This window comes from Carassius gibelio, chromosome A22 (genome assembly GCF_023724105.1).
Source record: "Carassius gibelio isolate Cgi1373 ecotype wild population from Czech Republic chromosome A22, carGib1.2-hapl.c, whole genome shotgun sequence".
In the NCBI taxonomy this organism is placed as follows: Eukaryota; Metazoa; Chordata; class Actinopteri; order Cypriniformes; family Cyprinidae; genus Carassius; species Carassius gibelio.
Genome location: NC_068392.1, coordinates 4,312,373 through 4,325,804, shown reverse-complemented (window position 1 = coordinate 4,325,804; position 13,432 = coordinate 4,312,373). Strand labels below are relative to the sequence as shown.

The following is a 13,432-nucleotide window of genomic DNA, read 5'->3' as shown; positions in this document are numbered from 1 at the left end:
TGAAATATGAAAAAGTGAAAGTGAAAGTCGTGACAATTGCCAAGTATGGTAACCCATACTCTGAATTGGTGCTCTGCATTTAACCCATCCAAGTGCACACACGCACACACAGCAGTGAGAAGTGAACACACCATGAACACACACACACACACACACAGAGAGAGAAGTGAGAAGTGAACACACACCCGGAGCAGTGTGCAGCTTTAGATCCAGCGCCCGGGGAGCAACTGAGGGTTCAGTGCCTCGCTCAAGAGCTCTTCAGTCATGAGTATTGAGGGTGGAAGAGAGCGCTGTTCATTCACTACCTCCACCTACAACTCCTGCCAGCCCGAGACTCAAACCTGCGACATTCAGGTTACAAAACCCAACTCTCTAACCATTATTCCACAACTGAAAATATATGTTGTTTTCAGCTATTAGACAAATACGGCCACAGTTCCAACTTTGGACATTAACCCCTTTGCGTGCAAACATCGCTGACGGCCCCAGTTTATTATTGTTTCACTTTCACAGCACATTAAACATCACTCTCTCACTTGATCTGGACAAACTGTGCATCAATGGAAAGTTTAAAGACTCAAGCTTCGATATTTGACCAATATTTTGATAAAACATTGTTGCAGTGACAGATATTTAGTGATTTATGTCAGGAGTGCAAAATAATAAATCCGTATTATGCCACATTTTGAATAGAAATTCACAACTCACTCATATTCAATCACGTCAAGAGCGGTTTATTTGTGTTCACACAGACTCATTGAACAGCGTCAATAAGGATTTATAGACAAAAGATGCATATCTGCGGAGATATATGGATATATTTACTGATGTTTACTTCATATTTCTTCAGACAGAATCGTCATTTCTATTCATTTTCCACGGATTTACGCGATCAGATGATTAACAGCCTCTCCCAGCGATCTGTGTGTGCGTGCAGTAGTCACAGCTCGTGCGGTGTGTGACTCAGACTCTGATTGGGTCTTTCAAACGTCAATCTTAGAGTTTCATATCTGGACGCCGCCCCATCGTGTCACATGCTTCCTGCACACTTCCTGGTAGTTATCTGGCCAAAACAACACTGAAACACCTCTGTACACACAAAATATCCGAATAATAAACCCGCGATTACGATAGTAAAGCTTGGTATGAGAATTTCTTGAGATCTGGGGCGTTTTTATAAAAAAAATCGAAAATGTACATCGGAAATGCTAACTTGTGCAGCGATGAAAAAGGCTACAAATAACATATTTTTACAACAGTAAACGACCAAATTCCACCCCTGATCGCTAAAGGAAGTTATTATAAACACTCGATCGGGGTTTAAAGTGAGTTTTAAGTAAAAGTGTACTAATAATTTCATAAATTGTCAGATGTAGCTTGATGCTAACGTTAGCACCAATGCTACTAATAGCAGGTGCTTTTCTTCTTCATAATGCATTTTTGTCTCAATAATTCACGTAAGGTCGTAAGAAAATGTTTTGTTGTATTTTTATAGTAAGACTTTTGATAAATAAGGGCTAAATGCAAAGAGAGACTGAAGTGAGATCGCTGCTTTGTTGCTTTGTAAAGCCTGAAAAACCACAATCAAGGCTAATAAAGGTGGAATAAAAACAAAAGAATAATGATAAAAGAATAATGCGGATAATGTGTCATACCTGGCGGAGGTGTGAAAGACTCGTTTGGTGAGAACAATACAATCATGAAACGGGCAGTTTTCACAGCCAAACACACATATAAAACACACATCAGTGTTTACATGTGAGATCTTACAGAGATGACAAGGGCCATAAATCAATCTGATTAGCTTTCTCTAAAAACACACATGACATGGCCTTAGAAAATATTTCATAAAATTCACAGTTTTACAGATTCGATTATGAAATTTTTTATGAAGTCTTGGAAGACTTGTGGCCTTAGCTACACTGTGTTTTCAAACTCATTTCCTACATCAAAATTTTTTTAAATACATTTAAAACATATGTTTTTAATATTTTTATTTTTGTTTTTATGTTTGAGCTTATATATCTCTATTATCATAACAGTCCTGAGTGATTCTGATTCCTGAACAGTAAACTTTAAAGTGTCAGCTTTGTGAACATATGTTGAATATGTATCTAGTCAGAAAGAATCATGAGCAGAAACCTTTTTATTTTGGGTATGTAATTTCGGTCTCCATGCCAAAAAAGGGGGGTTACTAGTAAGGGGTTAAAGAGACCTTTCTACTGACTCTGCAAAAACACCAGAAGATGGGTCTCTGATCAGCTGCATCAACATGCCATATTCTGCTGGAGGGAGGCATGAGGACCACAGATGTGACCAGAGCAATAAATTGCAGCATCTGTAATGTAAGACACCTGATACATCAAAATGACAGCTGATCATCCATACAGCATGTACCCCAAATGTGTTTGAGAACTTGCAAGTTACTAGGTGGAAGAGTGGAGGAACATCTCACAGTAAGAGCTGGCAAATCATTCTCAGTCCATGATGATGAAAATCACTGTTGTACTTAAAGGGGACATCGGATGAATGTTACATTTAGTTATGTTTCTGGCATGTCTGCCAGCTCAGAAAAACTGAAAAGAAAAAAACGCAGCCAGTTCGTTATGGGTTATCTGAGTCTGAATCATTCGGTGGGCTGCTGCAATTTGCAGCTGGTTTCTATGTAGATAGCTACCTCTTTGAATAAGACCACCACCAAGCCATTTACAGAGTCTCTTTATATGGCTGTAGACCGCCTGCCCAACAGTTTTGTACACAGCTAGAGGTCTGCTACCTGACCCGAGCCCAACGGTCAGGTTCAGGTCAGGCTTGGTTTTGTTACTAAGTAAATCTATATGCAGTGCACTTCTTTCATTGATGTACACTCCACTTGGACACACAGAGGGATTGGAGATTGCACTGCACACACACAGAAACATTCAGAAGCATCGCTGTCATCAGCACTGGCGCGTGGTTCTTATAAGATAGTTTCAATATGGAGTCACTTCAATCTATTTTACAGCAATGATAAATATGATGATAACTCATATCATCTTTGTTTATAGAGAGACATTTCATGAAGACCAATCAAATCATACCAATAAAATGAGCATCTGATTGCGTGGTAGACCGATACCGATACCGATTATTACAGATCAATTTGACTGATAACCAATATTTTGAATCACAATATATGTGACCCTGGACCACAAAACCATTCATTAGGGTCAATTTTTCATAACTGGGATTTATACATAATTAAACAAGCTTACCGTTGACGTATGGTTTATTAGGATCGGACAATATTTGGCAGAGATACAACTATTTGAAAATCTGAAATCTGAGGGTGCAAAAAAAAATAATTACTGAAAAAATATCTAGCTGTCCAAATGAAGTTCTTAGCAATGCATTTTATTAATCAAAAATTTAGTTTTTAATTATTTAAAAATAATTAGAGTAGGAAATTGACAACATTTCTTAATGGAACATGATCTTTACTTAACCCCTTACTAGTCGCCCCCCCCCCCCCCCCCATTTTTCGGCATGAAGACAGATATGACATACCCAAACTAAAAAGGTTTCTGCTCATGATTCTTTCTGACTAGATACCTAATCATCATATGTTCACAAAGCTGACACTACAAAATTATCCTAATGATTTTTGGCATGAAAGAAAAATCAATCATTTTGACCCGTATAATGTTTTTTTTTTTTTTTTTTTTTTTTTTACTATTGCAACAAATACTGTATACCCATCAAATTAATATCAATATTAATAATAACACAGGCTCCGACAAAAACTCTTTAAATACTTATTTTATCAGCAAATTGGTTTTGAAAATGACTGATACCAATAACCATAAAAAAGATGAATATCGGTGCCGATAATTGGTTGACCCCTAGTCCAATGTCCCCTTTAAAGCAGCTGTTGGACACACATACTGACTACTTGCTTTGATATTGACCCTCGCTCTGTTCAGAGACTCTATTCCATCTATGTTCATCAGTTGTCTGTGAAATTTATTTTGTTTATGTCTCAGTTATAGAATATTCTTATGTTCATACAAACATTTACAAATAATTAAGAAATAGGAAATCTGCTGGAATTTTTTTTTTTTTTTTTTTTTTTTTTTTTTTTTTTTGCTGAGATATACACATGCATATACATTTTTTTGATAAATTGATATGTTCATTGTAAATTGCATGTTGTGTTTTTGTGTTTAGTTCTGCCCTGAATCATGTATTACACATAACTATTACAGAAGGTACAAACATTCACAGATGCTCAAGAAGCCAACATGATACACTGAGAGTTGGGGTTGACTGAGAAAAAAAGCAGTGAAGAGCAGAAGAAGAAGCCGAAGTGAAGATGATAAGACAGTAGCAGAATTTATTAAATAATCATAGTTGCGAATGTTTCAGTGCTCAGACTTCATCTAATGAACACAAATCCAACAAGTGATTTTATACCTTAAGACATAGCAATGGAAAATTACTGGCAAAACAAACACACACACACAAACAGTTTGCATTTGAAGATCCTTAAACCCTTCAAAATAGGATACATGTTCATATTTAAAACATTTCAGTTTGCACATTTGTTTTGAGGACAGCATTGGGCAGGATGTGGAATATGGTGTTCTTGTCAATAAAATGAAGAAATACAATTAGAAGAAATACTCGGCCAACTAATAGACTGTCAAAATAAATGTTAGTTGCAGTCCTAAATCAAAGGTTTATGATCATATGATCTGGGTTTTATGTTTAACTTCAGTTATTTTGTCTTGTGGTCTATATGTAGACATCTGTTGTGAACTAGCTTCTTTTAAAGTACTGAATCAAACAAAATATTTATGATCCCTCTTTTATTTAGTATTAAAGGTTGCAGATTCTTTAACATTAACTGTACACATAACTGTACACATATGTAATGTACTTGTGCTACCGTAAACAGTTCTGTCGTTTTTTTCATACTTAAGACACATAATAAATAAAAAATGTTAAATTCTTTAGATGCATTTTATTTGAACTCAAAACATATGAGTAAACATAAACAATTTGAGTCCAAAACATATGAATCGCATCAACTCTTATTTCTGCAAGGTAAATGCTACGTTTTTGAAATGCACCCCAGTCTTGCAATCATAGACCCAGGCCTGGCCTGAGATTTAAAGTGGCTTGATGGAGGATTCGCTCTCTGAGTCTCCACTGGTTGAAGCTACATTTATTAGAAATTTCAATCATTTTCCATGACTTTTAACATCTTTAAAGAATGTTACTGATATCAAGCCAAAAAAGATATATTTATATATATTTAGAACTTACCGATTAGACGGCACCAGCACAAACAGAACAAAACAAACACGTGAAACATTTTCTTCAGTTGTTCGGTGAAAAGTCTGAAAAAAAGTCAATGCCAATCATCTTACACACTGCACGATTTCTTCTCAGTCAAACTGAAACCTGCTGTGGTTGCTTTTGTTTAGAGCTGAAGATATGTTCATCGCATGAGGGTTTAGTTTATAGGTGAAGGGGCTTCTTCCTGTCCTGCTTTTATTGAACCTTACAGTTGGTGCCTTCACAAAACAGATTTACAGTTGTATACAAAATACTGAATACATCAAGAACTATAAAATCACAAAGTTTAAATAAGACTTTTTTTAACCTATCATGCATCAATAATAACAGACAGATTGACAGCTTAACACTTTGCTAAATAATTCACCAGACCTTTTCTTGACTGCTACTGGAAGCAGTTGTGTTGTGTTGTGTTATCTTTTAATAAAACATTAAAATGCCTTTAAATCCATTAAGATATATATAGGGCTGGGCCATCTGAGAGCACCTTTTGAGCTGGTTTTTGCGCTGTGTTCCACGGGCTCACATTTAGTTTCGAGTTGTTTAATAGACAATTCAGTGTACAAGAATAAACATGAAAGTGATGGAAGTGAGTGAATTAATCAGGACTGCACAGACAGAAAGCTGTTCTAATTTTACATAATCTTTCATGAGCATTCAGAATATTTACATAACATAAGCCAACAGAATAAAGAATGTGGTCAGCATGATTGCTATTCAAAATGGTTATGGTTTGTATATCTGCAGTCCTAGTTTTGGTTTGCTTCTGAATGAGGAAACTAGACTTTTGATACCCGCTGATATAGATAGCTATTTCCTTACATGCATGCTGAGAAAGCACATGCTTGTTGACAGTCGTCCTAGTCTTTATGGTGTGTTCAAGCAAGGCTTTTTGGCCGAGACTTACACAAAGCATTGACACAGTCAGCTTTGATCACTCCTAGTGCTTTGACATCAACTTGGTACATACAACAGATTACAACAACACAACACAAATATGACTATATAAGTAACAGCATATGTACGCAAATGCTTGGTCCAGACACATACAACTTTCCACACAGATGGCTGTCCATTTCTTCTTCGAATCAGTCGTGTCACTGTCCACTGAAGCACCTCTCTCTGTTTTAGATCCTATCTTTCTGTTCTTCCTTTTTCCTGCTTCAGTTGGCATCTCAGATACCAGGTAGACTAAATCATCTGGTAAATCATTTCCAAGGTTCATTTAGTTCCACAAATTATGCACACTGCACTTCCCCCAACTCAAACACAGCTTTTAAAGTAGCTTGTGAACGGTTGTCTCAATGGTTAAAAGTAGGTGCCACGACTGTTTGAGTCTGTCTACACTGCACACGTCAAAGTAAACACTATGAACTGGTTTGTGTGGCTTTCTGAACGGGTACAGGATGATGATGTAGTAAAGCATCCATTGTCTTTTTCATCTCAATTCTACATTCGCTTTGAAGAGATTGATAGATTTTAGAAACGCTTTCAATGTTATGATGGTGCTTGAGTGGCTCAGTGTTTACTCTTCTGGGGAGAGAAACCCATGAATGGTGCAATAAACCGGGATAAGATCATGCATTTTAACTTAAAAAACAAAACAAAACGTAAAGTATCATTAGCTGTATTGATAATAAAGATTTAATGTACTGAATTAAGACTGCACTACCAATAATGTTATTTCTTTCTTTATATATGACTTTCTATCTTAAAGTTTTTCTTGTCCACTTTTTTTTCTTATGATTTGGACAACAATTGGAAACAATCCCTATTGAGTGATGATCAGATCAACGCTCGTCCACACACACATTAGATTAGCTATTTCCACATGCAATTTTGTATGCTTTTTATTTTTGAAAGTGAAAGTGACATGACGTGTAGCCAAGTATGATGCGATAAACCCATCCTGGTGTGCACACACACAGCAGTAGTGAACACACACACACACACACACCCGGAGCAGTGGGCAGCTATTTTTGCAGTGGCACCGGGGGTGCAGTTTAGGGGTTTGTGGTTTAACGCATGGTATTGAGGTTGAAAGAAAGCATCGTACATTCACTCCCGCTCTTACAAGCCTTGCAGGTACAGAGACTCTGTACATGTGACGGATGGACTGAAAAAAAGATCTTCCTTTCTCACTGTGCTTGTCACTTGAGACCTTCCCAGCAGCACAAGTTTTGTGTATTCATTAGTCTTTTCTTTACTACTTTAATGTTGTTTTGCTTAATTTATGTATGTATTGCCTTAGTAAATGTTTATTTTTGGGTTCGGCCTCTTGTGTAACACTACCCTAATCCAGGTCGTTTGTAATGATTCTCAAAGGCAAAACTAAGTGAACACAATTGTGAGTTCATAGGGTAAAGGGGTTGTACTGCTTCTCATTGGAATCCTCTAATGGGATACATGCTTTTATCTTTATCTTTCTGGTATCAGGACCAACAACAACCTTTTTCTGTCATTTACTGGGACCTACAAAAATTTTTTTTTTTTAATAATTTAATAAATGTTCCAACATTGCGTCGCGCAACAGAAGGATCGATGACTACGCCACCCTAGGACTTGCACCCAGGGAAATACCACACACCCTCAGGTGCTTTTCAAGGAAACACAGGTTCGATACTACTGCTCAGCACCGTGATGGCCACACAGTCAGCTGTGTGCACAGGAGAATGAAACCATAGAATCAGACAGAGTACAAAAACAGCCATAGATGAAGCCAGTGTGAGAAACTGTCATAGGTACAGGGTTAAGAAACAGCTAGCACTCTCAGACCACACCTCATTCTCAAACAACAGTAAGCTTTGGACACACACAAACACACACACATACACACACACATCCATCCCAGGGGAAAGACACCGGACATAATAATCCCTGGAACTTTACGGCCCACAAAACAAGACACAGAGTGGAATTAATTTATTAACTCATTAACTCCAAACCCTAAGGGGGGTGGAAATCACTATTGGTTACAATTGGTGACAATTTGGTGTAGAATTTACACCACCCCACACTGGCAACTAAAACAAACCTTTCCATAAGCTACCTTAACGATAGCAGGAGTAAACTTCATGATGCTAGCTGGTACTCAAGGATACCTTCAAGAAGACCTTGTGCCCGTGTTTAACCCTGCCCCCCATCATTAAGTTCGGGGGGCATGACACTAGAACTTGCCTGAACCTCAGATCATTCTTAACGCAGGCATTCATTATCAGCCTTAAGCTGGGCCACCAGGTCTCGCAATTACTGCATCTCATCCTCCAAAGTGAGAGTCAAAAATGGAAAAGATGGAGAGGAAAGTACAAACAATACACTAATGCGCTAGCTGTTGTTTCAAAGTTGAACAAACACCAATTAACATCACAAAACAATAAAATAAAGAAATAAATGGAGTCACGTATCTGCTTTATATCAAATGTAGACCCTTCCGACTATGCTAGAATGTAGCAACATGGGGTCGTGCAACAGAAATAGTGGAGAGACAACTATGCCACCATAGGACTTGCACCCAGGAAAATACCGTGCACCCTCAGGTGCTACTCAAGGACACTCAGGTTCGATACTACTAAAGGAGCAAGAGACGGGACTTACCAAAATAAAACATTTTACACAGAAGTCATTCTTCTAAAACATTACAAAGAATCTTCTCATCAACAGTTAACAGGTTAAGCTTCAGTATCACAGCTCGTCAAACATTCACCTGTGAATATGAATGCACAAAACACTCAGAGACCAACTAAACGCCAAACGCCCATTAGAATTTTTATCTCATATTTACATCACATAGTTAAGAAATAGAATGCGAGCTGTGGGCTAAGGGCAATATCACAAAAAAATGTGATACTAATCTTAAACAAAAGTTCATTAAGAAGTTAATATTGTGTTATTTTAGACAAAATGTTGTCCGTTTTGCTCAATTTTGCCAACCAAAATATAAAGACAAATCAGAACTGTTCATCTCCGAGCAACCCACAATGGCATTTAATTTCTTAATCCACGTTTTGAATGAATTTGGTGAACCATTTGGCACATTGAACCATTGGCCATAGTCGCGTTGGTTTTGAAGCGGTGCTGCACAAACCGATCGGTGAATGACATCAAAGTGTTCCCATGGCTCAGTTTGCTCTGGGTTTGGGGTAAGTTGACTCGAGTTGAGTCAGATGCACCATCTGGGTGTAAAATTACCATCTGACCAAATCTGATTTAAAAAAATTAACAATATAAAAACGAATTTAATAATTTCCTCTTACAAACAGTCATATTTCTTTTCATAAAGTTAACTTTAACAACATAAACCCAACCAAATTAGGTTTACATTTCCGTATTTAATTGTTTGCATTTCTGAAAAAAATATGTTGAACACCAAAGTTGTAGCCTTCCTTAAAATAGACTAAAAAGAGTTTGTTGGCCATGTGTGACTACAGCTGGAAAAATATATCTGATTATAAGGTGAAAAGCATTTTCTGGTTCTTATCAGAGAAGGATTTGGTGTACACGTGTACACTGTCCCTATCAAATAAGCTACAAACAATATGTATGATAAACTAAACCAGTAATATCACATTAAAACCTCAGTTTATAATTCAGAGATTTAACTTAACAACAGTGCCTTATGGTGGGGTAAGTTAAAATGCTTACTCAATTTACCCCACAACATTTGGCTCACTTTGCCCCATAGCTGACATTTAGCTACTCTATCTTTCCTGTACAGGCTAATATTTAGCTAAATGATTGACATGGTTTTATTGCTAAATCACCCATATGTATCATAAATATTTTTAGACCTGGATAAATTTGCTTTGACTAACAAACATGAAAGTTTGTTTTTAAGTTTTTTTAAGTTATCTTCCTGATGTATCCAAATTCCTTAGCATATCCAAAACCTCAGAACAACTTGATGATGTAACAGAAACTATGGCTCTTTTCTAGCACTTTAAATACAGTTGCTCCTTTACGCTTAAGGAAGGTTAAGGAAAACAGTTTGACACCATGGTATAATGAGCATACTCACACCCTAAAGAGAGCAGCCCGAAAAATGGAGCGCAGCTGGAGGAAAACAAAACTAGAGGTATTTCGTATTGCTTGGTGGGAAAGTAACCTATCCTACAGAAAAGCATTAAAAACTGCTAGATCTGATTACTTTTCTTCTCTTTTAGAAGAAAACAAACATAACCCCAGATATGTATTCAATACAGTGGCTAAATTAACGAAAAATAAAGCCTCAACAAGTGTTGACATTTCTCAACACCACAGCAGTAATGACTTTATGAACTACTTTACTTCTAAAATCGATACTATTACAGATAAAATTGCAACCATTCAGCCGTCAGCTACAGTATCACATCAGACAGTGCACTATAGACCCCCTGAGGAACAGTTCCACTCATTCTCTACTATAGGAGAGGAAGAATTGTATAAACTTGTTAAATCATCTCAACCAACAACATGTATGTTAGACCCTATATCATCTAAGCTCCTAAAGGAGGTGCTTCCAGAAGTCATAGGTCCTCTTCTGACTATTATTAATTCCTCATTGTCATTAGGATATGTCCCCAAAACCTTCTCATAAAAAAAACACAACTTGACCCCAAAGAAATTGTTAATTATAGACCAATCTCGAATCTCCCTTTTCTGTCCAAGATACTAGAAAAGGTGGTATCCTCACAATTATATTCCTTCTTAGAGAAAAATGGTATATGTGAGGATTTCCAGTCAGGATTTAGACCGTATCATAGTACTGAGACTGCTCTCCTTAGAGTTACAAATCTGCTCTTATCATCTGATCGTGGGTGTATCTCTCTATTAGTTTTATTGGATCTCAGTGCTGCGTTTGACACAACTGACCACAGCATTCTTTTGCATAGACTTGAACACTTTGTTGGCATCAGTAGAAGTGCATTAGCATGGTTTAAATTGTACTTAAATGACCGCCATCAGTTCGTAGCAGTGAATGAAGATGTATCATATCGATCACAAGTGCAGTATGGAGTACCTCAAGGCTCAGTATTAGGGCCGCTACTCTTCACGCTTTATATGTTACCCTTGGGAGATATCATCAGGGAACATGGTGTTAGCTTTCACTGTTATGCTGATGATACTCAGCTCTATATTTCCTCGTGGCCCGGTGAAACACACCAATTTGAAAAAATAATGGAATGCATAGTCGATAAAAAAAATTGGATGCAGGTAATTTCTTACTGCTAAATTCAGAAAAAACAGAGGTGTTAATTATAGAACCTAAAAACTCTGCTTGTAATAACCTATAACACTGTCTAAGACTTGATGGTTGCTCTGTCAATTCTTCGTCATCAGTTAGGAACCTAGGTGTGCTATTTGATCGCAATCTTTCATTAGAAAGCCACATTTCTAGCATTTGTAAAACTGCATTTTTCCATCTCAAAAATACATCTAAATTACGGCCTATGCTCTCAATGTCAAATGCAGAAATGTTAATCCATGTATTTATGACTTCAAGGTTAGATTATTGTAATGCTTTATTGGGTGGTTGTACAGCTAGTCCAAAATGCAGCAGCAAGAGTTTTTACTAGAACCAGGAAGTATGACCATATTAGTCCGGTCCTGTCATCGCTGCATTGGCTCCCTATCAAACATTGTATAGATTTTAAAATATTGCTTATTACTTATAAAGCCCTGAATGGTTTAGCACATCAGTATTTGAATGAGCTCCTTTTTCATTATACTCCTCTACGTCCGCTACGTTTTCAAAACTCAGGCAATTTGATAATACCTAGAATATCAAAGTCAACTGCGGCAGCAGATCCTTTTCCTATTTGGCACCTAAACTCTGGCATAACCTACCTAACATTGTTCGGGAGGCAGACACACTCTTGCAGTTTAAATCTAGATTAAAGACCCATCTCTTTAACCTGGCATACACATAACATACTAATATGCTTTTAATATCCAAATCTGTTAAAGCATTTTTAGGCTGCATTAATTAGGCAAACCGGAACCGGAAACACTTCACATAACACCCTATGTACTTGCTACATCATTAGAAGAATGGCATCTACGCTAATATTAGTCTGTTTCTCTCTTGTTCCGAGGTCACCGTAGCCACCAGACCCAGTCTGTATCCAGATCAGAGGATCACTGCAGTCACCCGGATCCAGCACATATCCAGACATGATGGTGGATCAGCACCTAGAAAGGACCCCTACTGCCCTGAAAGACAGCGGAGAAAAGGACAACTAGAGCCCCAGATACAGATCCCCTGTAAATACCTTGTCCCAGAGGACCACCAGGACAAGACCACAGGAAACAGATGATTCTTCTGCACAATCTGACTTTGCTGCAGCCTGGAATTGAACTGCTGGTTTCGTCTGGTCAGAGGAGAACTGACCCCCCAACTGAGCCTGGTTTTTCCCAAGGTTTTTTTCTCCATTCTGTCACCGATGGAGTTTCGGTTTCTTGCCGCTGTCGCCTCTGGCTTGCTTAGTTGGGGTCACTTCATCTACAGCGATATCATTGACTTGATTGCAAATAAATGCACAGACACTATTAAAACTGAACAGAGATGACATAACTGAATTCAATGATGAACTGCCTTTAACTATCATTTTGCATTATTGAGACACTGTTTTCCAAATGAATGTTGTTCAGTTGCTTTGACGCAATGTATTTTGTTTAAAGCACTATATAAATAAAGGTGATTGATTAAATCTGTTATAAAAACAGTTTTTAAAGTAAATGGGTGCCTTCTACTCCTCCCGTGTTTCTCTTTATCACAGTCTGGCAGAAATTAAGGGTTGTTCCAAATTAAATGGCCCGAATAAAGAAAAAGGGAGTGTGTCAACTTACCCCACTCTCCCCTAATTCCATTGAAGATAAGATAAAAGATAAGACTCATATCAAAACATCTATAATAAAGACTACAATTATTACTGAGCTGTCTTCTCCTTTAATTATATATTTGTAACAACTTTATCACTTGTATTAACAAGCACCCAGCTCATAGTGCCCCTTTTTATTTTTTTTTAATGTTTTATCATTATATTTCAATGAAGCAATTGTGTAGTTTTATTCATCTTTAACTATGTGTAGGACCTGGACACTTTCCATATCAAGT

The 13,432-nt window shown here is 37.3% G+C and overlaps 1 protein-coding gene across 2 annotated transcripts in view; it reads right to left on the bottom strand.

Annotated features, from left to right (window-relative positions):
• LOC127942868 (SLAM family member 9) overlaps window positions 1-13,432 on the bottom strand; it is a 129,400-nt gene that overhangs the window by 70,511 nt on the left and 45,457 nt on the right. The window contains exon 1 of one of the 2 annotated variants that reach the window (XM_052538873.1): window positions 5,308-5,451. The exons of the other annotated variant lie outside the window; for it this stretch is intronic. Coding sequence (XP_052394833.1) covers window positions 5,308-5,356 — 49 coding nt within the window. The 5' untranslated portion in view covers window positions 5,357-5,451. Of the gene's footprint in view, window positions 1-5,307; window positions 5,452-13,432 lie in introns of those variants that run through there. 2 annotated transcript variants of the gene reach the window in all.